This window comes from Lontra canadensis, unplaced genomic scaffold (assembly GCF_010015895.1).
Source record: "Lontra canadensis isolate GAN:19392208 unplaced genomic scaffold, GSC_riverotter_1.0 scaffold11, whole genome shotgun sequence".
NCBI classification, from domain to species: Eukaryota; Metazoa; Chordata; class Mammalia; order Carnivora; family Mustelidae; genus Lontra; species Lontra canadensis.
In genome coordinates, this window is record NW_022631005.1 from 29,230,962 (window position 1) to 29,258,917 (window position 27,956).

Genomic DNA, 27,956 nt, shown 5'->3' on the forward strand with positions numbered 1-27,956 from the left:
TAAGAACATTAACTAGAATATACAAGTTAATTCTGGACATAGACATTGCATTATCAAGGTCATCTCTTCCATGATCATTTTACTGATATCCACTATTTTGCAAGGATATAGTAAAAAAAAAAAAAATTTGGATGTTTCTGTACCATTAAATAAAAAAAAAAAAAAAAGCCCAGCCAAACAAGCACCTATATTTCTTCATTTGTGGCCAAGGATGCCTTAAAATTGCATGAAGTGGAATAAAGAGTCTAGAGCTATGGGAAAATGTGCATGAGAGATAGCCAAGGCTGGTTCCACCGTCTGCATTTTTCAATTTGTTTTCTTATCAGCATGCCTATAAACTGGAAAGCATTAGGCACAGACTTATTGATAAGCATATGAGAATTTCTTCCAGTCTCCCTCAACCCTCCTTCAGGGAATCTCTTTTGTGAATATAGGAGTCCCCATTTGAAATAAAAAGAGTCATAAGACAGATATAAAAACAAATTATTTTAGATCAGAGACTAAGGTGCATATGTACCATGCTTTTTGCAAATCTGTGGAGGGTTGGAAGGGAGGACAGCTAGCTGGGGCAAAAAGAAGGGCTAATTCAGTTTACTGCCAATGTAAAAAAGACAGCGAAGGGCTTGCCTTAGTCAAGAGGGTTTGACTGTTAAAAAAATGTTGAATGCCTTCTGGCAATTAGGATTCCTGGAAGCCAGCAAGAGAAATACTCAGGTTCACTTCAAGAGAAAAGGAATTCCCTCAAAGAATACCTGAAAGGCATCGGTATCAGTGAGAAGGTTGGAATTACAGGACTGGAAAATGAGCAGGAGTCACAAGGAACCAGACATTGTTGAACACTGGCATGTGTTCAGGAAAATTTGATGGGGATGCTGCAGGAAATACGATTAGGATGCTGAACTGGCGATATATCAGTGGGCATTTCGCCTCTGCCTTTGCTGGACCCTTAAGGATTTGCTGTTGCCCTTGTGAACAATTTCTCAACTACAACTTTATTCCTTCAAGATTCAGGGTCATAGGTGAGATCGTGACCTAGGGATGTTTATCCAGCTTTTTAACTTTATGATTAGAGTTCAGGCTCTGCTTCCCCCCAATACTCCCATCATGTAAGAATCCTCCAAAATAAGAATGGAAGTCAGATATCAGTGGCCTGATAAGAGAAAAAAGGTACATTATGTAGCTGATAGAAACAGAAGGTAAAGTCATTAACTTATCTTCCTCAAATGCTTAGGTTTCTTTTTAGGATACCTGGAGAGGAATTTGTTTTGTTTTGTTTTTGTTTTTTGAGAGGAATGTTTGATTCTCTTCAAATTATGATATTTTTTAATAGCCAATACTTACTAGTTTCAGTTAGTTTTGGAAAAGTTGAGCATCTCTCTGCAGGTACATAGAACAACATTTGTGATTTCATTTGGGTTTCTTTCATCCTGTAGACCACCAGGAAAAGTATTAACATTACCACTTCACAAGATGAGGACACAGTATCAGAGAAGTGAAGTAACTCAGTTGCCCAGTTTTGCAAAGAGCTCTATCAGGATTAGGTCCCATGTCTCTCTGATAGAAATCTCATTTTCCCACACACTTGCTTTTCTTTTTATTTTCTATTTCAGGTTTAACTGCCATGACACATATTAGGCAATCATATTTTCACCTGAATTAATGTCCCCATACGTTGGCTTTATTTTTTGTTACCTACCACACCTATATTAATTTGTGTATACTTGTATTGTGAAGTCACATTAGATCGTGAGATCTTATACCCAAGACTTAGCACAGTGCCCAGCATATAAACGGAGCCAGATACATATTTGGTTTATGACGGAGAACTAGAAGAAGGGAAAAAAGGCAAGAAGATGGGTGGTGAAAGAGAAAGGAAAGAGAAGAAAGTTGGATAGAGGAGGACTTGGATACACAGTAGCTAGGTCATACCATCCTCTAGCATTTGACGCATGAATCAGTACATAAGGATATTTTTAATAATACAGTAATGTTAATGACTGTCTTCTGTAGGTCCTAGTTTATTACTAGAGGCCCATGAATATTTTTATTAATTTCAGTTATCAAAATGTTCTTCTTACCTTCTCTTACCCTAGATGAGTTTGACGGACTGACATATTTAACATAGAGTATGTCGTTGTTACATTTCAAATGATTAGAGTCCTCTGTCAGTTGTCTGTTTGCTTACTTTTATCTGGCATCCATTTTTCTCCTAAAAATCATGGATAAAAGGGCTTTGGGATGGGGAAGTGACATACATAATTATGAATTTAAGACAAAGGGATATATTTCACTTCTTTGAAAATGCATAATGTTCTGTAAAGGTTTTAGGAAATAAGAACTCTTTGAAAGGGCTTCCTGATAAGAATAATTGCAAATGTCAAGGGATGAGAGTTCTCTGATAGTGATTATATCTCTAGAATGTCAGGTACTGGTGCAAAGGTGACATGAATGATTTGAGTGAGTTGTTCTATATCCGAGAGATGGTCCTGCAGAGAAATGAAAGCAGTACTCTATAACCTACAGAGAGATTTATTCAAAGCCAAAATGTCAGAGGTAATCAAACTATTTAACTTGTGCCTGTAGCTTTACTTTGCATTATATAAATGGACACTCAGAATTTATTACAGACTGGCAAATTAAGGAAACAGAATTTTTATAAAGTTGAATGATGCACTGTAGTTTTCAGTGAAATATTAGTAATCTTTATGGTAGTATATTAAGTGAATTAAGATTCCTAATAAAGTTCTACATACTATTTTTTTCCTTTTTCTTTAGGTTTAACCCACATGTAGCAAATATGATTGTTGTGTACACTCCCATGTACACAGTGCTCACAATAGAAAGAGAATATTGTTTATATCCCAGAACCCCAGTTCTCCCTTTTACCTGCCACTATTCCCCTCCAAGGGTAATTTTTACCCTGACTTGCAATATCATCAGTTATTATAAATAACACTGCTATGAGCATTCTTATATATGTGTATTGATTCTATGTATATATGTAGAAATATATATATATGCATATATATATACACATACACATATATATCCCTGTTCTCCTATATATATGTAAAACTGTCTATCTATCTGTCTACCTGTCTATCATCTATCCATCCATATACATTTCTGCTAGGATACCCTTCCGATGGAGATGCTGAGTCATAAAGTTATATACATGTATATAAAGTTATATACATGTTCTGTTACATAAAGCTATATACATGTATATATACAAAGTGTTTATACCAATTTACTCTCCCACCAGAAGTTCTTGAAAGTTCCAGCTTCTTTACATCCTTGGCAACACTTAACTTTTGGCTCTCATTTTCATTTCAGCCATTCTAATTGTAAAACCAAACTACTTCATTTTTTTTTCTGCTTATATTCTTTCATGTTACCCAAAGATTTTAAGTTATATAAATCAAAATGAGGACTTTTTATTTATAAGTTTATACTTAAAGGCTTTAAAGAATTATTCCTCACAATGTTTCCTAGACTTACATATTAGCATATTGCTTAAAGAGGAAAATTTTATTTAAATTCAGTGGAACTGGGGCACCTGGGTGGCTCAGTGGGTTAAAGCCTCTGTCTTTGGCTCAGGTCATGATCTCAGGGTCCTGGGATCAAGCCCCGCATCGGGCTCTCTGCTCAGCAGGGAGCCTGCTTTCTCCTCTCTCTCTGCCTGCCTCTCTGCCTACTTGTGATCTCTGTCTGTCAAATAAATAAATAAAATCTAAAAAAAAAAAAAAAGAAAAGAAAAAAAAAGAAAATTGATTAAATTCAGTGGAACTAGATTCATTAATGGAATATGAATTAAATATTTCAAATACTTTTTATGTTAAAACCATTTTAAGTATCTTGCAACAGTTTATGTGTATGATGGAGTACAAGGTGGTTTATTTTTTACAGTCTTTTTGTCTTAATAAAAAATAATTATATGCATAATTATATGTTTTAATACTGTCCATAAGATGAAACTTTCTCATTTATTGAAAAATGGTAACATCTGTCACTAGCAATGACTCCAAATTGCTGCAAAATCTTCTTTTGTGTCACTTATTTCCAAAATATTATTATCTTAGGTTAATTTTATTTTTAATTTTTTTTTAAATTTTTAAAAATTTATTTATTTGACAGAGATCACGAGGAGACAGAGAGGCAGGCAGAGAGAGAGGAGGGGAAGCAGGCTCCCTGCTGAGCAGAGAGCCCGATGCGGGGCTTGATCTGAGGACCCTGGGATCATGACCTGAGCCGAAGGCAGAGGCTTTAACCCACTGAGCCACCCAGGCACCCCTAAAATTAATTTTAATAGCCAGTATTTAGTTTAATATAAATTCTTTTTTAAAAATGATAAGAAGGCATGATTGAAAATAGAAAATCCATTCCTGGTAAAGTAGAAAGCAAAGGTTCCATATAAATTTTGGAGCCAGTGTTGGGTCAGGGAGTATAATGGGGTTGGAGTATAATTGGTGGGCCAGAAGCCAGAAGGCACCCGGGATTTGGGAGACTGAATGTTAAGATTCTCTGTGGTCTGGGGAAAAGGTAAGGATTACATATGGTTTGAAGGGTATGAAACTAGTGTTAAAAACTGCAATGATCGACTCTGGAGAGTGAAGCTTTAAAGGATCCAAGTGAGAGATACTAAAACATTGGCATTGGGATTCACAAACGTTTTAGACATAAGCAGGAAGTCATATTGGGATTAATGACTCCATTTTTACAATTATTGTCCCTATTAAGCAGAATATTTGAATTGTCCTGCCAGCCGTCTCCCATTTCCACCTTCCATTCATTTATTGCCACCAATTATTTTCTTAATTACTCACCTGCTCATAAACAACTTAGCAGCTGTCAATTATGGAAAAAAAAATAAGATTAGAGCCATTTGATGTAGAATCCAAGCTGCTCTGTGGTTGGCCGCCATCTTAACTTTTAGACAGTCATAAGTATATAGAGGTGTTCCTGAATCTTAAGGTATAGTTCTTCTAATAGTTCCATAGTTGTTCAGCTTTGGATTTAGCTCATTCTGTTCCCTTAGCCTGGCGTTTCATCTTCTCTACCTTCCGTATCCCTTGAAATCACTCCTTGTCCTTTCTGACATAATTTAAATTCAGTATCTCATAAATTATGTTCATGAATCACTCCCCCCACCTGACCTCTGCCACTCACAGCTAAGCCTTGTAATCTGTGTTTTTTCTTCATTGGATTTTCAGAGTTTACCTGCCTATCTCTCACATAAAATTATAATCTTCTTGAAGATAGGGATTACACATTAAAATCTTTATAGCCCAGGCACACTTAGCAGAGTACTTTTGAACAACAAATTGCAAATTGGCTTTTAAAGGTTTGAGAATTAAACTAAATTATTTCATTTATGGAGCATACACGTGCAAAAGACTTACCTCAAGAGTGAGCCTGGTGGTGGGTGTTAAGGAGGGCATGTATTGCATGGAGCATTTGGTGTTGTACATAAACAATGAATCTTGGAGCACTGCGTCAAAAACTAATGATGTACTGTATGGTGACTAACATAACACATTTAAACAATAACAAAAAAAGACTTATCTCAAAATGAATGGCTCCCAGCTGGAAGTGATTTTGCCTTTTCCCTCCAGGGGACATTGGGTAATCTGGAGACCTTTTTGACTGTCACAACTGAGAGAAGGGGCTGCCATTGGCATCTTGTATGTAGAAGTAAGAGATGCTGCCGGTCTTCCCACAATGTCAGGGCGGTCTTCCACAACCAAGAAGTATCTAGTCCTCAATGTCAGTAGATTGAAAAACCCTACTCCAGGTTAAGAAGATACCCTTTATCATTACTTTCAAATTTTTAAAAAATAATAAAAAGAATTACCTAATGTTCATGTAGCCTACATGTCAGACTAACTTCTATATTACTGTCACTATTTTTTATTATCACTGAATTATTTGTACTTTATATATTATCCTAACCTGTATAATTTACATATGTGTACAAATCAAATGTTTTTAGTGTATTTTCCTAGTCTTTTCTGTTTGATTACCTGTTTTTTTTCCCTCTCTCTCACTGTATATCTATCTTCCAGCATATATATGCATATTACAAGACTGGCATATATCCTTCCAGAGTCACAGTCATACATACATATGTTTATGTGAATGTATACATAATACCTATGTAAATATGTATTCCTATAATTTCTTCAGGGTTTTATACATATATATGTTTATAATATTTATAAATATTATAAACTGTCCCTGAACCACTATGGCTGCAGCTGGCTAGACCAACTGCCAAAGGCAAATGTCCTTAATTCCTAACTACCAGCTCTCTCCTTTTTGCAGAAAGTAACCAGAACACTTCTAGCAAACAAGCTGAGACTAGTCTACAAGAGGGTCTGGGAAATGTGAATTTTGGGCTTCTACTGGCCCACATTAGTCAAAGACTGTATAGGGACAGCATGGAGCTGACTACCAACAGACAGTGGCTATGTATATCTGTTAGTGAGATTCCTAATAGTATAAGTTTGTATTAGTATTGTTATTATTTAGTGCATGAAATTATTTTTTGTTTTGTGTCTTTTGTCCCTTGACAATATCTATGTGAAACTCCTCCATGTCAATTCATGCACACTACTTTGTCTTCCACAAAGCCTGAATGTTACAATGTGATGCAGGTGAATCATAATCCATTCAGGCATTCACGTTGATGGGTTTTCCTTTTGACTCTTCTCTTTGGCCCTCATAGACAACGTGGAAATAAATATCATGCATTAGCATTTTCTGTATGTTAGTGCTTCCCCGGCCCCTTACAAGATGAGGTCCCAGGTTTGGGATTGCTGAGATAGACTGTGTTTTGTTTTCAGTTGCCATATAGCTTTCCCACTTGGGCATACTACTTTGTTTTCATAATCAACATAGGAAAGGACTCCTTTCACTCTATCCCTGCCAGCAATATCTGTTATCTGAGATAATTTCTTAATGACCTTCCCTCCTCTGCCCCCAGAGAGCAAGTCACAATAGAAAGCAACCCAAATACTACCCCAACTAGACTGTTACAGATCCTCTAACACCATTATAGTGCTTGGGGATTTTTGACTTACTCAGTTTTCTAATATAAAATTATGAAGATTGGGGTGCCTGGGTGGCTCAGTGGGTTAAAGCCTCTGCCTTCAGCTCAGGTCATGATCTCAGGGTTCTGGGATCGAGCCCTGCATCGGGCTCTCTGCTTGGCGGGGAGCCTGCTTCTCCCCTCTCTCTCGGTCTGCCTTTCTGCCTACTTGTGATCTCTGTCTGTCAAGTAAATAAATATCTTTAAAAAAAATTATGAAGATCAGTGAAGATGGAATAGCTTTTCAGTAGTATTTCATGAAAAATAGGTCTAATTTTCAATTCTTGTTTTATTTTACTGGGTTTTTTTAAAGCTGTTTAAAAGTTCACAAGAGTCTGCCATTATTAGGCATTGTCTCTGGTTGAACCAGTCACAGTAGGCTAATTTACATTGTAATTATTCTCAGTTCCAAAATCTTAATGACTTTTAACATCAGATGTTCATTTCTTGCTATGTGTCCATTACAAGTTGGCTAGGATGGAGAGGGGATTTGCTCCACGCCTCTTCACTCAGCAATCCAGGCTTCTGAGGGATCCACCATCATAAGCATTCCCAGTGGTTGTGGCAGTGGGAAGAAAAGGTGAAAATTTGGCTGTTACAAACTCCTCCACAGAAGTGATGCTGCTATGTCCAATCACTTGGTAATGACCAGTATCATCTAACACACTGATTAATTTCTTAGAACATTTATTACATGTTTCTTAACTTGTCATGATTCAGCACAAAGTACTTCAGTTGCCTTCCTGTTCCCTTCTGGCAACTTCACCAATTTTGAATATTTTTTTAAGTGTATTAAGACCATTGATTTTGAAAAACTGGGCTGTTGGCTTACTATCTAAATTGAAGAGTAACATGGTCAAATAGCTCTCCATTCCTATTTTTTATACTGTTTAGGTGGCTCATTGAAGGAATTGATTAATGGCATCAAAAATATTATGACATCTTAGTCAATAACATTAGGATAAATGGCGTTAGCGTTTGTCATATTTTCAATATGATTTAAATCTGGTCGCCACCCCTGATGATTGACATTTGGATCCAGTTTCATTTTATGGGAGTGCCCTGGTAGTACCTGTGAATATCTGCGCTTCTCATATTGTTAAGCTAGTAGTTAAAGTTTGTGATTATTATTTGAAAGTAGTATAATCCAAGGAAAACCTTTGGCTATTTAAAAGAAGTTAGAAGAGGTGCCTGTGGCTCAGTTGGTTAAGTGTCTGCTTTCAGCTCAGGTCATGATCCCAGGGTCCTGGTTATCATGCCCATTGTGTGGGGGGAGGTCTCTGCTCAGCAGGGAGTCTGCTTCTCCATCTCCCTCTCTGTTTTTGCTCTCTCTCTCAAATAAATAAATAAAATCTCTTAAAAAAAAAAAAAACAGATTAGAAGATTATAAATGTACATTTTCCTGAAGGCAGTCGCTAACTTTTTGTCCTTAGAAAAAAGATCTTGTGGACATTCCTTGGCATTGCAGCTTTCAGCAAATGGCATTAAAATTCTGATTCCATATTGCTTGTTCTTTTACATTGAAGCAGATGTCAGTTTCATATGGATTCTGAATATCATCCAATCTGTTCTTCAAATATAAATGTAATTACTGGTCAATGGTTTTGGATAATTTATACATCTGCTGAAATCGTGGAGGTTTTATCAATTGTTTTGACTTAGAGTTTGTTCCTTTCAGAAAGCTGAGGATCTGGAACTATCTTACTTTGGACTAAGTCACCTCTACTCTGAAGAATAGCCACATGTGCTTAGGTAGCATGAGTGTGGGTGATCTGAACCATTATTGCTCCCAAGTCCTAAGGAGAAGGTTCGGGTACAAAAAGGGGATCCCTTCCAAGTAAGGAAGATTTTGTGAGCCTGTTTCACATACTATTTGTAAAAGGCAAAAGGAGGTAGTGATGTAAAGCTCAAGCTTTAGATGGCTAGAATAAAGTGATTTTTTTTTTCATTATAAGGGACTGTGAAAGTCATTAAAGCTAACTTTCATCTAGTTTTCAGACACCTGAGATAATAGTTTTCAAACTTTCAGCTAAGTAGGACCCACAGAGATTCAATAATAACCTTATTTCTTATTTCCTATCATCACTTGAAAACTTTCTAAATGAAATGAAAGCAGTAGATATCATTTGTTATCACTTCCCCTCTTTCCACTGTTAGTCCTGCTTCTCCTGGTCCCTATTTTACCAACATAATAATGTAATGCTGGTCGATGGTTTGGGATAATTAACAGTTTGGCTTAAGCTGTAGAAATTTTATTTTGATTTAGAATTTGTAGCCTCCATAAAGCTTAGGATTTTGAACCAAATTAGCCGTTTCTAGGCAAAGTCACATGTATTACATGTTCTACATTCATCAAGTCATGTATGCTTCACAGAAGGTAGGAGACTGTAAGGCATGTGTGAGACTTATCCACATTTTATAAAGGAGAGGAATGAGATTTAAAAAGGCTCAGAAAATTATCTAAGTCACTTGGATTTTAAATTTAGGCTTCCTCATGATATAGCCCTCTCTTGTGAACACCCTAATGTATCTTTCTTTCTCCCTACCCTCACCCCTCAAAAATTCTTCGTCTTATTTTGGCATTCTCACCTGTAATATAAATGACATGCAGTGTTGAAATGATAATTAGACCCACTCACTTGTATACTTGCCAACTCACCAGACTCAAAGTAGAATGTCAATGAAATTTTCTGGATATTAAGATTGCTTTCATCATTTTGCACACCAAGATTTAAAATCTAGGATCTCATAATTAGAGGATTGTATCAGGAATTGTGGTGTTTGCTCTGTTCACTATTATGTAATGGTTCTGCAACATGCTGAACAAAGGGCTGTAAATTGTCTTCTACCTTTCTAGTAGAATGTTCATTGTGGTTTCCATTAGGTAATATTCTGTTTCCCCAACATGTGGATGAAACATGGTTCTCTGAAGGTTTTATTATCCAGAGACCAGCAGTTTGAAATTTTTGGTATTAAAAATTATTTACTGATAATTTTATCCTGAATTCTATTTTGTGTGGACAGACCCTGTTTAATTTCTGTAGTTCCTATTGTGGGGGCTGTTGTTGATGATATTATTTTGGAAGACTTTGTGATGTGTTCAAATTAAAACTCTCTCTTGAACCCTGAAGCACATGGTCATTATCACTAGTGAGCTATTTAGGAAAAGAATTGCCAGGGAAGAGTGGCGCATAGCAGGGTGTGTCCCATTTATAAATTCAAAGGAATTTTGCCATCCTTTTCTTCCATCAGGGTATGTGAGTCAAGCTGGGTGGAAGTAGAAATATTCTCTAGAGGGGCACCTGAGTGGCTTAGTTGGTAGGGTATCTGCCTTTAGCTCTCGTCATGATCCCAGGATCCTGAGATTGAGCCCTGCCTGCTTCGGGCTTCTTGCTCAGAGGGGAACCAGCTTCTCCCTCTCCCTCTCCCTCTGCCTGCCCCTCCCCCTGCTTGTGTGTGCTCTCTCTCTCTCTGTCAAATGAATAAATAAAACCTTTAAAAAAAGAGATTATCTAGAGGTTATTTTATTGATGACCAAATCCATTTTTGTAAAAGTTAAAGACCCCAAATTGAGCCTTTTAAGTAGTTGGCTATTACTAAAATGGCATCTATTTTAGTTTTTCAATCTCTTAAGTATGCAAAGTGTTATTTCAAACCCAAATCAGTTTTGTGATGGAAAAGAGATTAAGTGGATGAAAAATTGTTGTTGAAAATATGGATTTAAATGCTTCAATAGTGGTACTGTGTAATTTCTAAATGACAATTTGATATTGATATGATAAGAAAGGAAACTGCCATTAATAATTGAAAGCAATGCAAATGTATGTATTAAACAAACACAAACTGATAGCAGGCAAATAACATAACACTTAGTGCTTCAGCTATTAATCTATAGTATGAAGGTATTTTAAAAAGCTTCCTAATATATTGCATTTTGGGGTCTTTTATGTTTCCGGATCCAGATTTATATTTTTGAGAATAATATCTACTATCAACCTGATATAAAGAGCAGTTCATTGCGACTGACATCTTCTGGAAAAGAAGGAATTATCTTTAATGGGATTGCTGACTGGTTATATGAAGGTGAGTCGAATAGATTTAGTTTCAAAAGAACACAAACAACATATTTTTATACAAAATCTGAGAGAAATCTGTTCATTCTGTAACCATACTTATAGCTCCATTTCCTCTTATTTCTGCTCAAAATTGCCTTCATGCTTTCATGTCTTTGCATGTGCTTATATTTTGACTGGTTGTGATTCACATCTACTACATTTGAAGGGTGTGTGTGTGTGTGTGTGTGTGTGTATACACATACGTACACGTACATTTTGTTCAGGCTAGAGAGATTTGATTTTGGTGATGCTTAACTATTGAAAGTGAGTAATCATTTTATGTCACTCTGGAATTAGATGCTGAATTTTTCTGACTATGGGAAAGGAGAAACAAAAATCTTTACTGCTCAAAAAGTGCATGAAAACCACTTGTTTTTAGTCATTCTCATTAAGAACAGTCTGTCATTGTTTAAAAGCCATCGCATAGGGAACAAAATAAAACCCACCTAAAGGGTCCTTTGTAATAACTACTGAATGAAGTTTTCATGATAGCTGAGAATATAAAAAGGAAATCAGGTAATAAAAACCTCTATCCAGTTTGATCATGCACCAGTTGTCAGCTGGGTTAGGGGTACAGATTTCCTCAGGAAGACTCAAGGCTTGAGGTTAATACCTAAGTTTCAGACTCTGCAACTGATCTTGGCAAAATGCATTAAGATTTAAAGCAAGTTAGTCACGTTTGATTAGAAATTATAAAGCTAATAATCATCTAGAAAATAAATTTTATTTCTTGAGCAATATTGGCAAATGGAATCTTCCACATCAGACTCCATATTCTTAAGTCTGTAGGAAAAGTAAATCACCTACCTCCTTCACTTATTCATCCATTCTATCATTAAACAGATATCATTAAAGACTTACGTATGTTCTAAGTATTTGTAAGGGTGCTGAGATATAATAGGTATAATATCTATTATAACAGATATAATGTAGATATCTATAATAGATATAATAAGGTAAAAAACAAAGTACTTCACATTGAGAGAAACATTTTGCTGGGTGGAGCTATTTTATTAATGAAGAGACACTGTGCCTTTGAGATTTATATGCATATGTGTACATGTATATTTACAATATATTTTTGTATATATGCCAGCATCAAATAATAAATTATTTTAGAGGCCACAGTTAATTCTGAGAGGAGTAGTAGGAACTACTTTGGAAATGTAAAAAATAGTTACGCTCTGAATTTTTTAAAAATTCGAACTCACAGGGTTCTTCGATTCAGAGTATCAGAAGCTGACTCTGGCTTTCTTATTGCAAAAGTATAAATTTTTAGAGTGTGAGATGGCCCAGTGAATTAAAGAGATAGGTGGAGAACAAACTTGAAACTGGGGTGGTTCCAAGAATCTAGGTAGCAAGAACTCAGTATCTCTGATTTAGAAGAGCTGGGTGAGATGCCCTTCATCTTCAAACCGTCATCGGCACTCTGTGAAACCCTGACTGGTGAAGAAACCATGTCAGTGCAGTGTGACAAGCAGTTAAATCACAGGAAACACAGGATTCTATGAAAGAACAAAAGAAAGCTAGCCCATTCTGGGGATTTGCAAACATTTTCCTAAAGGAGAAACTCTCTGAGTTGAGCCTGAAAGATTAAGAAATAGAAGAAACTAGGCAGGAAAAAGCCCAAGCGTCCATTAAGTGACAAATGGATAAAGAAGATGTGGCATATATATCCAATGGGCTATTACTCAGCCATAAAAAAATAACAAATTTTGCCATTTGCAGAGACATGGATGGAGGTAGAGAGTATTATGCTAAGTGAAGTAAGTCAGTCAAGAAAGATAAATACCATATTATTTCACTCATATGGAATTTAACAAAACAAATAAGCAAAAAAGAAAAAAAAAAAGAGAGAGGGAGAGAGAGAAACCAAGAAACAGACTCTTAACTATAGATAACAATCTTATAGTTACCTGAGGGGAGGTGGGTAGAGGGATGTCTTAAACAGGAGACGAGGATTAAGGAGGGCACTTGTGATGAGCACTGGGTGCTGTATTGAAATGTTGAATCACTATATTGTACACCTGAAACTAATAGTACAATGTATGTTAACCAGCCAGAATTTAAATAAAAACTTTATGAAAGGAAGGAGAAGAACCTAGGTAAGGAAATCTATGCAAGAGTTAAAAGCTTGCAAAAGCATAGCAATGTTAAATAGCATGGTGTGTGCCTTGGGAACTAAGATCTGCTTGGTATTATTGGGGCATAAAATTTGAGTAAAAGGGCAGCAAATACCAAGGGATAGTGACCCTAAAAATAATCTGGGATTTCAATTATTTTTCCACTAGTAAATGGGGTAACTAATAGAGCTTTTTAAGTAAGGGAGTGTCAGTATTATATCTTCCATATAAATAGATCATGTTGACTACAGTATAAAACTGGGATTGAATAGCAGAAAGAACCCTTGAGAAGCTGGCAGGCCTTTTCTGTGTTCTGTTGAAAGATAATGAGCAATATTAGTAAGGTTAAAGCTGTAAGAAGGCGGGAAGATTTTAAAGTTGATGAGGCAGTAAAACAGATAGATCTTAGTGGTTAAATGGATGGGGTGGGTGAAAAGAAGTCAATGATTCTTTGGCTTCTGGTTTGGATCACTCGTAAATAGTGGTTATAAGCACAGTGAGCAAGCATTTATAAGAGTAGTGGGCTTCAGGGAGGGAAGGAATAATTTAGTGGGAACTCTGGTGCTTCTCAGTGTGCTGGCATGCTACCTTGGGTAACAAAATGTGATCATTAACATGGTAGAACTTTTAAGTTAACTCAATGTAGAATCTAGTGCCTGGACAACTGAAAACTGCCTTGGGCCTCTTTTACATAAGGCTTTATATAATTTATGGCATTACATTTCTAAGGAAAATGTCAGAAGAGAAATTAAAGACTATTAACTGACAAATATGGTTATTTTCCTAATTAGAGAATAAAATTCTATATATTATGGAGAGTGAACACTGACTGTGTTGGGGAATAGGTAGGACATGTAGGACAAAAACTTCTGTAATTACACTGTAGGTCTGACACTTTCCAAAAGAGAATGGAAAACTTACAGTTTTGCCATTCAAATTAAACTCAGTCCTTTGGGCTCTTATGTTGTACGTATCCTTGCAAATTCCAAATGTGTTATGTGATTGAATCCTCACAATGCTAGCATATTTAATCATTTACTGAAGAAACCAAGACTCAGGGGGGACAGGTGATTTGGACGTGGCCTCAAAGCTCACAAGTGCCGAAGATGGCACGTGAATTTGTATTTTCAAAGCCAGTACTTCTCCCTAGTCTACTCTACTGTTAGAATTCAGTGCCTTTCATCATTTCCCAAGGAATGACCCATGTTGTGGACCTAAGCTATTAGATTTCACAGGTCTGTTTCCTCAGCCAAAGAATCTGAATCCTATTGACCAAAGACTTACCTCAATTCTTGCTTTATTTCCAAGAGAAGGGACTGTATCATGGGAATCGGTGTTAAGGTTTGACAGAGGGATTTAGGCCATTTGGATGCCATTGATTTTTCCCTCATCTGTCATCCCCAACATGTTTCAAGAGTCCCACATTTACCTTCGTCTCCCACTACCACTGTGCTTTTCCAAGACACCAACAGCTCCCATATTTTCTTTTTTCCCTTCCGTATACTCACCATAACACAGTGACATCTAAGAATGCATATGACCTTCAACAGTATGTGTGCAATACTCTAGTGTGGAGATTTCCTTTTTTGTTACTTTACAAATATCAATTATAATCTGAATTAGTATGTGTGGGAGACTAAAGAAGGAACATGTAACATTTCCACTTAATTGCTTTAATTGAAATTTGCCTTTTGTAAATATCATAGAAAAAAAGATTAGAGAAGGAGTCACAGAAAAGATAAAATATTTTTGTGGAACAAATTTGAAGGCATGGCTTAAATTTTTTAGGTTCAGGCCAGTCTGTGAGTGTGGCTGTTGATCCCAGTAACAGACACATATGTCAAGGTTTTAAAGTCTTCAAGTGTTATTTTAAAGCCTCTTTGTCCCTTTTTTAAGTATCATTCAATTCCTACGGAAAGAAAAGGCAAATGAAATAAAATGTGGTTTAAAGAGTTGGTGACTTTCCGAAGAAAAATGAAACATTATGCTCAAAATGAAACGTTTTAAACACAATTCACACAAAATGCATCTCATGTTATTCATATAAATTGGTGCATTTAACATAGTAACTCAACTAAATAAAATATCAGAGGAATTCTTTGCTAACAAAGTAAAGTTCACAGCTACCAAGTCTACAACTTGGAAAATTTCTATAAAGTACTAAATCTATGCAATAGAAAAAGTGAGTGTCACTTGAGGTTATTTGAACATATAAAATAGTGGAACTAATGTGCCTAAATGATTTATAAATGTGTTTTTAAGGAATTCTTCTGTGATATTCAGTTCAATAGTTATCGAGTAGACACATCTTTCCAGCATTATCTGAGAGTGATGTGAAGAGGAATAGGGTTTCCATATTGTGGGCATTACTAACTTTGTGGAGTGAAAAACTGTAAACACCTGTTATATAAGGAATCATTTGGAGCATAGTAAATAGAAATATAAATAGAACTACATGTCCACATACCAACTAGAAATATAAGTAGGATTAATTCTAATGGAATGGGGGAATATAGAGTGGCTTCATGGAAGAAATGGTATTTGCATTGAGCTTTAAGAATGAAAGGAATAAAAAAGAGAAACAATTGACAGCATAAACAATTCCTTATCAACAGATGAAGATTGTTAAATTTTTTGGTTATTTATTGAGAATGCAAAAATGGCTATTTTCACTTTTTTTTCTGTCTTGGATACAGGAAATCACATTCATGCATTCATTGATTCAGCAATTATTTATTGAGCACTTACTAAATCCCAGTAAAACTGGGCTATGACAGATAAAAGAAAAAGGCAGAGATGCAGCCATGGAAGCCAGAGGAAGATAGAATAATAGAGCTGAGTCTCAGGAGGTCAAACAAAGTAAGGATTCCATAGTTACTGTTGGATTTGCTACCAGAAATTGATAAGAGCAAAGTCAGTTAATTTGTGGTACCAGAAGCAAGATTGCAATGGATAGAGGTATAAATGAGAAGGGAGAAGGTTATGAATATAGACAATTCTTTTAAGAAACTTGACAGATAAGGAAAATAAAGGGGAAAAATGAACCACAGACCCATCTGACTGGCAGTAGCACACTCGGGAAATCTTATCTGTCTAAATTGATAAACTACAAATGGATAAAATTAGCTAACTTTTCAGAATAGCATGTTAATCTGAACACAATGATTATATATTAGTTAGTTTACTGTAAGTACTTTGTGTTGAGGCTATGTTTTTAAGTGTCTTTGATATAAAACAACATGTGTTGAAAACTCCATCTGTTCTGCAGTGAGATTTTCTAATCATTGTAATAAAGACAAAGAAGAACCAATCCCTCATTGAGATGGATGGTATGCAATTTGTAGAAATACATTGTTTGTAAATAATATAATTAACACAGGAAGTTTCAATCCATGAGTAAGAGTCCTTATTAGTTGCAATTAAAGAAGTGTGTGCATATCTAAGAGCACTCTTAAGTAGATGCATATTAAAGATTCTTTTATTTATTTCCTTCCCATTTCAGTTAGCTTTATTTTTATACCTGAAGGAAGTCACATAACTCTTTGTGTGTACTACTTTGATATTTTAGTGTTTTTGTGAGGAACAACTCTAGGCATAGGTCACTCTAAAATAAATTAGAGTAGATGATACCTAGTTTCCATTGAATGGTGCTCTCAAATCTGGGCCATTCTTATTCTTGGGAAGTACCTGCACAGATATATTTCAGCACCTAGGATAGAACCCATTTCTTTAGAAAACCTGAGTGTTGATTTTAGACAGGACAATCTGATCTCTCTGTACCTTCAAGGCTCATAAGACTTAAGAGTTTACACTCAGTTGGCAGTTAGCATTTTTTTCCCTCATTGTGTCATGTGGATGACTCATGTTTCCTCATATGAATTGTAAGTAACTTGTACAAATCAGGGTCAGGATTACAACTGGAAAAAAAATGGCACATTCAAAGTAGTATACAAAATTTTATCTATGAAGGGACCACTTGTCAAAGACAAGGGTTATGTAGCAACCTTTGGCTAGTATTAATTTAGCCATTTACACCTGAAGTGAGATGGGTAAGTGCTCTTTTACTAGAACCTAGAAGGAGGGTCTCCTATAGTTTCTCAAGTAATAGAAGCAGTAAGTTTTGGTTGAGGAACATAGCCAGACTCACATGTTTCCAGTGTGTAAGAACCAAGAAAGTAAATACCATGCACTAACTTTATTCTCTTCATTTGATTTGTCTGGTCTCATATTGGTGACAGCCAACAAAAGCTCAGAGATCATGGGGATGTTATAATTTATTCAGATAAAAACTTTGTGTCCTTGAAAGAACACATGAAGTTCCATCTGCTACTATTTCTTTTTTTAGGATTTTATTTATTTATTTGACAGAGAGAGATACAGCAAGAGAGGGAACAGAAGCAGAAGGAATGGGAGAGGGAGAAGCAGGCTTCCCACTCAGCAGGGTACCTGATGTGGGGCTTGATCCCAGGACCGGGATCATGACCTGCGCTGAAGGCAGTGCTTAATGACTGAGGCACCCAGGTGTCCCTCTGCTACTGTTTCTTTGTAGGGCGATATTAGTCCAGTCTATGTACCAGTCTGAAATTTATAACTACAGTCAGCACTTATGTTTTCCATATAAGGTTTTGGGGAAATGTGCCCAAGAAAAGAAATAAGATTATCATATGGCCTTAACTGGTAATCCTAGCTCCCTCTGAGAACTATTCATTCATTTTTCTCTTTCCTTCTGCCAGCATTTTGATTATAGGAGTCATTTACGTGGTGGATCAAACCAAAATTTTATCCCTGACAAATCTTATTCCTTTTCCTCTTTTTCTTAATTAGGTTGCTACATTTTCAGTTTTCCACTGAAATGGAAATTGGAATGTGGAAATGTAGAATTGGAAAATGAGATCAAGTTGGACAAAGGAGTATTTCTGAATCTCTGGGTCCAGATATAGTCTTCTTTACTCTCTGTTGTATAGTGAAGACACATATTCTTCCTAGCAGATGAGCTTAATCATCAGACAACACTGTCAAGTTCCCCCGCCATCCCCAGTCCTGAGTCCCACCTGATTGGGGAGAAATTTCAGCTTCCAGTTCAGAGGAAGAGAATTAAGACATTGTTTGGTGGAAGTAACCCCTACTGCCATAGGCATTAGGACTCAGAAACCCATTGATCTCCTTATCATGAAGACAAGAAACAAAATATGTCCAGGGGGGTAATGGTGTGATAGTGATAAGAGAATGCTATACTTCTACCCCTTAGTTCCTAGATCTTTGCTTTCTGGCTATGCGAGAGGGACATATGTATGCTCTATGATGACATCCCAACTTCAGGATTGTTTCAGCGCCAAGACTGAGATAGAGAAGACTAGTTAACACTTCCGTCAAACCAGGTACATATAGCTAAAAGAAAACAGTGAAATTCATGGTCTGAGCCTATTGCTCTTCTTTCTGCTATAAAGGAGTTCCTGTTTGGTGGTGATGGAGAGTGGATTATTGTGGTAATGGATAAGCTATTCTGTAATTCCATGACTAGCACAGGCATAGCTATACAGAGCTTGTGTCTATCTTGTAATGACAAAATGCTACCCCTTCTTGATGGAATGCTTCCCCAGTAATCTCCCTGCCACCAGGTAGCCAGCTAGTCCTGCTGGGAAATCATGCCATGTCAAGAGTTTAATGATGACCACTATCATTTGCAGGTGATGGTGGGAGCCAAAGCTGACTGACATGCACCTGGTAGTCATATGGTCCATCTGATTATTGAGAGCCTCCTCGGCTGGGGATGTGTTCTGGTCGATATTAAGTAGGATACTGATATCTTCACATTTTTACATTTTTACCCCTCCTGATAAGTCAGTGCAGTTATCTTTCCCTAAATTTCCTTGTCACTAATTTTTGTCTTCCCGTAACCCTAATCAGGTCTTTTATTAGTTACTGTGCATGAATCAGGGTAGATCTATGCTTCAAGCCAGTTCTCCTTCCACAAGAAGTAGAAGAGTACATATCTTGTTCAAAAGTCTGTGACAGGAAGGATTTTGTTTCCTTTAGTCTTTTAATGCCACTCCTCAGTCAGACTGTGGTACAGAGCCTTTCCAATTCCAGAGTCTTCAAGTACATCATGCAGACCTGCCCATAAACCAGACCTCCCTGTATTCCTCCCCTGTAAGTGTGTCTTCGAAAACACATCTTGTTTAGATATGAGCTGAAGAAGAGAGGGTAAAGCAGAGGATGCGATAATCTAGACATTTTACTTATGCGTTCTGTCCAGTCCCATATATGCCCCTTCTGTTATAGTGGGATATTGCTGTATGTGTTCTGTTTTACGGTCAGTGAGCCAGATAAGAGTCAGTTCCTGATGGACAGTTTGGTCTGCATAGCTACTTGGTATCCTGTGGTCAGGCTAATTGTTTCTGCAAGAGCCCAGGAGAGACCTGCTTTTGAAAAGGAGAATATTTATCAGCATGGGAGGAAATGGCCTTCCTCTCAAGCCTGTAATGCCTGTGCTTTGATTGCCTTATAATGAGTGTCAGAAGCTCCACACAGCATCTCTGTTTACCATGCACCTTTAAAACGAAGATGGTAGGGAAAGCTGTTCATGTCCCTGATCTGCAGAGCCGTTTCTTCCACAGGCTCTGCTCAGAACAGGCAACTTTACAGGCTACCTGGGAAGTAGAACAGGGCAACATATGTGAATGTGGTTTAAGTTGTTACTCAAAATCAGAAGAGTCTATTCCCTCTCTACTTTAGCGTAAGTACAATTCCAACAAATTTTCTCCTACTTTAGAAGAGATACCCTGCTGTATACTATGCTACTAGATCTCTAAATACTCTTCTAGGGATATAGATTCCTCAGCTTTTTGGAATTTATCTTTCACCCTGCCTTAATGCAGAGAATGTCTAACTCCCTGGGAGAGAGGCTGCCTCTGTCAGAAAGGAGACTTGTGTAAATTTTGAGGTTCAGCATCTTCAGCCATAATATTAGACACTTACAGCAACATTCCACTATAAATGTGTTATTTATGAGACTAGTCCAGAAAGCACAGGTATACTGCAGATGTTGACCCAAACATCCTTATCCTATGTGCCAGTGTCCTAGGACTTCTCCACCAATATCTCTGTCTTAGCTTTAAAAAACACCTGGAGTGGGGCCCCTAATTTGTGTCATAGCTGCGGCCCCTTACTGTGTTCTCTTGGACCTCTGCCTTATCCGCCTGCAGTGGCAGAAGGGAGGGACTCCTTCAGAGTTGCCACAGTGACCTACTTTGTATTCTTGGTTTTGCAGATGTGGTTCCTATTTCAGTTTATCCCTATGGAATCTCCCTGAGGTGTTATATGAACCAAGTGAGCTTCATTTTACAGTTTTTACAGTTGCCACTCTTGTAACAGTTAAGTACACAACCAATTACCCTCCCAAAACCTTTCATCTCTATCTGCATTTCATTCTGTATCCTCACCAGTGACAGTGGATGACTCCTGATTCTATCCTTTGCTATGGATTATCTGTGCTCCAGTTCCCTCCTGGAAAGGTGATTATCACGTCAAAGGTAGTACAGATACAGATGTATATAGATATAGATCACAAGCTTAATCTCAAAATCTAATTTTAAAGGTCCCTTTTCTGAGTCTCTTACTGGTATTCATCATGGTATCTGCCCGGGTACAAAGTTGGCACATTCAGTAATCTGAAGATTTATTTACAAAGAGGCCACATTTACAAAGGGAAACCATGAAGGACGGAGCTATAATCTAGACTAGTAGCAACCAAGCTATAGTTACCCCTGTGACCACAGAGATGAGCCATTACAAGATACAAAAGGAGAAAATTTCACAGAAGAGACTGCATTGACAGGCGTAGTGACATCATTTAAAACATACAGCTAGACTGAAGTGACATTCCATGGAGGAGCCAAGGGAATACATACTCTGACTTCACTCTCCTCCTTCTAATCTCTTGCCATAGTACAATAAAGGTCATGCTCTGGAGGGCATGGTGGCCCTTCTGCTGTAGTTCATCCATGTAAATCTTCTGGACCCGAAAGCAGGTATAGGCAAGTGAATAGTGGAGCTGGGGTCACAAGAAAGATAACCAATTTCTCATTCTCTTTCTTTACAGCTTAAAATAATTTTGTGAGTGTAGTGGGTATTCAACTTGTTCAATGATGAGAGTGGGTATTTAACGTGCTTGATGATGGAAATATGATTGAATGCAAATGTGAATGAGTGGTGACATAAATACGTTTTGTGCCATTTCAGTCTTCAGTTACTGTTCTTACTCTTTTTACTCCAGCAGTGCTTTCACTTTCTCTGTCCACATTGCTGACAGCCTATGAAATCCTGACTTCATTGCTTCATTCTTTCCTGCCATTGCATCTGCTTGTTCTGGGACTAAAAGGGGAACCCAGAAATGCAGAATTCTCTAAAACGTTGATAAAATCCAACACAGTATATATTAAAAAAAATGTATATGTGCAATGGAGATTTCAAGGACAGATGTTTGTGGGTCACTGAGCCCACATCTCTACAGTTGGTTTCAAATAACACTCATTTATTCTAGAGGAACTTCTGCATTCTCACATTGCCCACTGGTGGTCACCAGATGGAGAAAGGCTTGCCTTCCTGATGATAAATGATTCGTTGGTGCCTAACATGGTTATCCCTCGATTTACGGGAGCGTTGTATCCCAAAGGAAAGCAGTATCCATACCCTAAGGTAAGTAACGTGAAAGTACTCGTTTGTTCTCTTTCTCCACACTAGTGACTTGATGGAGAGTATCCGTGGTTCATGAACAAGTTGTCTTTGCTGAAAAGGAAGCTTTTCATTCCTGGTTGGCAGAGTCATCTTTCAGGACTTGCAGTAGCCTGTCCGGTGTTCTGGTAGGAAGAAGTAGAGACGATTCAGGGCTTCCCAACTGCCACGTTTGCTGCATTTCTTTCTCTTTGATTCCCTCATTCTTTTTTCCCTCGCCTTCCCAGTTGGAAAGAAAATGAGAAAAGATAAGGGGAACACTGATGCCAAATCACAGGTTTCTCCAAAGTCCATTCTGTGTTTGTTCTCCATTTGTTTTGTTCTGGTTGTTTCTGGCCTTATAAGGAAAGAAGAAGTCCCATGGTCAAATAATTTGAAATTTCTTAGTTAAAAATAAAGCCCAACTTCTTGCAGATGCTTTCTTAGAGCACTTAATATACTATATGTTAATGTGCATTATAAATGTCCCATAGAAAACTGACTAAGCAGAAAGCATCCCCAGTAAGGAATAGACTAAGCATAAAGAATTTATTATTATTTGTAGTAACATCAGTTATTATTTTGTCAGAGCATATTCTGGAACATACTTTATAACATGATGGGGTAGAGCCACAGCCAGGTGTAGCTAAGATAGATGGAATTGTTTTATTGAGTCAGGCAAACATGGAACTCTTGCCCAGCGAGTAAAACGATTTTCAAATAAGGGAGCAGGTTGCAAAAACATCTGCAGTGTAACTGTTATGTTTTTTTTCTTCCTATGGTATGACATTTTTGATAACTTAAGGTCTCTTTAAAAAAAATATACATTTCCCCTGTGTTTATATTACAAAGAAAAAGACTCATGAATGAGGCTTCTATGCATTAATCATGTAAAGATGTTATAGGAAACTTTTTTAAACATTTCAGCTCTTAATTAGGTAAGAGGTGGCTGCTAATTCAATGTAGAAGCTATGTCTTTAAGAGATTTTATTCTTTATTTGAGAGAGAGAGCAAGAGTGCGAGAGAGAGCATGAACAGAAGGGGGTGCCAAGGGAGAGGGAGAAGTAGACTCCCCGCTGATCAGGGAGCCTGCCAAAGGACCCTGGGATCATGACCTGAGCCAAAGGCAGATGCTTAACTGGCTGGACTGAGCCACCCAGGGGGCCCTCAGAAGCTACTTTTAAGACATTCCTGAGTGAGTTGTACTTTGTTTCCCAAGCACAAGCATGATAGGTTTTATACCTTAATGTAACTTGTTCGTTACATTAATTGGGCATGGAATTGGACAAATTACCCATCACATAGATTATTCTATGAAAGCATGGTTAGGGTAGGCATACTTTTCTTATTTTCCTGTCATCCACCAGACTCAAGTACTTAAATAGAGAAGGAAGGCAGGGAGGGAGGAGGGAAGAAAGACAGCCTTGGATATAGAGAGTCGGGGATAAGAAGAGAGTTTCCTCAGTGAGATTCTGCACCGTCTTGTTTGTTGTTATGTTTTTTCCCCCTCTCCATCCCACCTTCCTTCCATAGACTGTGGTATTAAACAACTGGCTTACAGCTGAGAAGGACAACAAGGTTGAGAGGAATCCGGTTCTCCGATTTTAAAATATTATTTTTCGTGTCTTTTCTGGTTATAAATTAGAGGGCATATACACTCAGGGCTCTTCAGGAGAAAATGGCAACTTGACCTAACAACAACAAAAACAATCCATAGTCACCAGGAGATTTTTTTACTGTACTTCAGGTACATGACTTACCACTTCTCTAGTTTAGATTTGGTCATGTTTGATGAATGACAGTTTGTTCCTCTGTAGTGTATCTGCACCCCCTCCCCCGAGAATGACTGAAAAGGCTTCTCAAATGTATTAATTCTCATGTATGATAATGAAGGTTCACCTGACAGTTTAAATACAGAACGAAGTGGCGTATTGTGAGAAGCATATGTGACCAGGCACGATATTCATACATGACTGTTTGGTTTTCTCACTGCACAAAGGGAGTAAAAAATCAGCCCCAGGGAAGGAACAACATTTTGTAATTCATTTCCCAAGAGGAGTGGGGAATCTTAGGACTCACAACATAAGACCAAATGCCATAGGTGCGTTTTCAAATTGCCTTCTCAGTTAGGGGCTGCTGGTGCTTGAACTTGGACACTCCTAGAACCTCTTAACTTTAACAGACTGAGGCAAACAAACAGACAAACAGAAATGTCTGAGCAAATTTACTTCGGAGGATCCTGGGTTGAGAAACCTAGACACTTCATTATTAGTAAGTTATTATTTTATTAATTGTTTAATGTTTCTTAATAGTAAAGCTAGCCATAGAATAATAATATTTGCTATTGCATAAATCAGGTGTGCTAATAATATGCTTCATATTTTCAGAGAGACTTTTCACTTTTTTTTTTTTTCCCTTATTTGGACCTCTTCACAATTTTCTCTACTTATGGATGGACAGACCAAGCTCTCTAGAAGGCTAAGTGCTTTTATAAAAGTCATAGTTATTTTGAGAACGGGGAAATAACTCAGATTTATTGATTCTATCCCACTCTGTAGAACTACCAGAGGTTAATTTGTATCTTCGAAAACATAGCTGGAATCAAAATTATCTTCTTGGAAAGCTAACAAATATATCTGGAGCTCTGTTTGCTCCATTTACTCCTAATGACTTACATATATATATAGTGGGATATACATAGGATTCTTAGAAAAAGATAGAGAGAGAGGGATTTGTAATACAAGGTGAAAGTCCTGAATGTGTGTTAATGACTACCATTGAGGAGTATTAATCATAAAGAAAAGACAGCTATTCCTGGTGCCAAGCCGAGAGAAAGAATCTTAAGTCCTCAGAAGGTTTTTAGTAGGAAATCCCTGCCCAGGTACTTAAGACAACAGGACTCAAAAAAGCAAGATCTGGGCTTGATCCTTGTTCTCAAGTTTCAGTATCATTTGGGGTATATTACTGGAACTTTGAAAAGTCTTATTATTTTCTGGTTTACAACAAAACATTTGCTAGGTCTTCCACCAACAACTATATTATTTGGATTTGCTCTTACTTTTGTAATAAACTTCCAAAAAGTAGTACTTTGTCATTGAAGTAATTCATAGAGTTCACACTAAACTGTGCTTCAAATTAAACTAGATTAAAATGAGTGCAGCAAATACTCAATGTGGTCAGATTTACTAATGAAATACTTACACTAAACAAATATATTTGTATTTTACTTAATTCAGCATGATTCAGAACTCATAAAATACCCTATCATTAGCAATTCAGCACAAAAGAGATGCACAGTTCTATCTCAGTAACCTCAGGTTAATCTTCTTAATTAAAGCATTATCTCGTTTAATGACAATTTAGTTACCAGTAAAATAAGGTTAATTATTATTGAGGCTTGTGTTTCAGAATCATAGAGGAAGGATTCTGTGGATATGCAGTCTTTCTGGCAAATGTGACTATAAAAAGCAAATAGATGAACTCTTCTAATTTGCAAACTATTGAAATGATCCAAATATTAAAAAAGGTACAAATGAACTTGAAATGTGCACTTAATTTCAAAACTCCATGGAGAGATAAAAATCTAATTGATATTATAGAATGCTGGACAGCTGAATTTTAGAAATAGCCTGATGTGGGGGTTTTTTTGTCTAAAATTGGCCACATGTGTACACAACTTTTATAATTTGTTTCCATGTAAAAGCTAACTGGGGTATCAGTAATCCTTTACAGGTATATGCATACAGAAACAAATAAGCTTTAAAAACAAAACAAAACAAACAAACAAACAAAAAACCCCTGCTTTATGATTTGGTAATAACCATATATGTCTTTGACAAAGGATGTCATAAAATTATTAATCATTGATAAGAACTGACAGAAACATCAAATTTAATTAAATTTCTTTTTCTTAATGAGCTTATTGAAGGATTTTAAAAATTAGCAGAATTTTTTACCAAGTTGTCAGTGTTTTAGTTACTATCTTTCTAATTCACTACTATATACTAGTTTAGACATTTTTTAAAAATTTAAGACTTTTATAGATAATCTTTTTGTTAGTCCAAAAAACAAAATTATGAGATATTTATAGCTACAGAAAGGAAACCTATTTGGCTCAAAACTTCTGACTTATGACATATTCTCAGTGAAGTATTGTCTTATTTTTGATAATCTAATAAAATAATACTTGAGGATACTTAACATCTTGCTCATGGTCTGTTTTTAGTCAATAGCAGTCAAAATGTAAACCCAGGTTTCTCTGACTCATGGGTTAAGCTAAACTGGTTCTCACAATGTGGTACTTTTACCAGAATGATCAGCCTTATCTGGGAAACTGTAGAAATGAGATTTTCATGCCCCATGACCTGAGAAATGCTGGTTAAAATATTGTTAAACAAGCCCTCCAGTCCTCTGGGTAATTTTTTCCCCCTCTTTTCAAAGGATATTTATTTATTTATTTTAGAGATAGAGAGTGTGAGTGGAGGGAGGGTCATAGGGAGAGGGACAACCAGACCCCTAACTGAGTGCAGAGCCTGATGTGGGGCTCAATCCCAGGACCCTGAGATCCTGACCTGAGCCAAAATCAAGTCAGATGCTTAGCTGACTGCACCACCCAGGGACTCTCTGGGTACTTCTGATACAGGCTAACACCTCTGATAACCACTGAGCTATAATATATATCATTGTGTACATGTATGTATATGATAACATATGTTATTGGACATATATACATTACTCTATGTACTAGTAATAATATATATTACTGGAAAAAATATATATCAGAGTCTTAACAAATTTACATACAAATTATAGTTATCTGAGAATCTTGTTAAAATAAAGAATCCTAGGCCCACACCTGGAGATTTTTGAGTTGGCGGGGGGCCCAGAATTTGTTTCTAAGATCTTGGGTGTTGCTGATGAATGCCACTGGTCAAAGATCAACACTTTGAATGGCACTACTAAATATTATGTCCCGGCTCTGATTTTTAATAAACCTGGTCAAACTTGAGAAATGGTTAGATTAAAAAATATGGATAAGGCCAGTATTTTCAGGGAGACTCATGGCAATTAAATTGAAATGGGAGTGATGTGAAAAGGAGCTCCTGTGTGTGGTAGAAGGCTAAATTGCCCAAGACAAATGTGCCCATGCACTTGAGGGGTTTAGAACAGTGAAAAGCTTTATAAAATCTGACACAAGAGCCTTCTCTGTGAGGCAGGATCATAGCTTATCTTCCAGGAATCCCTTTATTATATGAACCATTTCCATAATCTCTCTTCATAGCATAGTGTTTCTGTAGCAAAGGACTTTCCTGACTCCTTCCATTGGCTCAAAACTTCTGAATTGTGTATGATGCACCCCCAAAGATATGCCAGTCATTTTTTTTTTACACCAAACACTAATGATGTACAATATGTTGACCAGATGAATTTAAATAAAAAAGAAAAGACTATTTTTTTAGAGCAGCTTAAGGTTCACAAGTCTGACAGAATTCACATGTGCCCCCTGCACACATAGACGTGTGGAGTCTCCCCATCATCAACACCACTCCCTGCAGCAGCACATTTGTTACAACTGATGAGGCTATGCATCATAATCCCCCAAAGTCCACAGTTGACATTACAGTTCACTGTGTGTGTTGTACGTCCTGCAGGTTTGGACAAATATATGATGACATGTATCCATTGTTATGGGATCACACAGTGGGATGATCCCTGAACATCCTCTGGGATCCATTCATTCATCCTTCTGCCTTCCCCCCTGTACTAGTTGTATTTACTAGCCTAAAAACACAGTCCTTGAGGAGTAATTATGGACTACTGATGGAGTGTGTTATGTTGCTTCTGGTCCTCTTCAACTTTGGGTTTTGTCAATGCCAATTACTTGAATGTGGAAAACTTTCTCATCTTTAAATCACT

At 37.0% G+C, this 27,956-nt stretch overlaps 1 protein-coding gene across 3 annotated transcripts in view; it reads left to right on the forward strand.

The window, feature by feature from the left end:
• Window positions 1-27,956, forward strand: part of DPP10 (dipeptidyl peptidase like 10) — a 1,333,785-nt gene that overhangs the window by 1,209,236 nt on the left and 96,593 nt on the right. For all 3 annotated transcript variants that reach the window (XM_032856197.1, XM_032856196.1, XM_032856198.1), the window contains 2 exons: window positions 11,053-11,173; window positions 21,871-22,025. In XM_032856197.1, coding sequence (XP_032712088.1) covers window positions 11,053-11,173; window positions 21,871-22,025 — 276 coding nt within the window. The remainder of the gene's footprint in view (window positions 1-11,052; window positions 11,174-21,870; window positions 22,026-27,956) is intronic.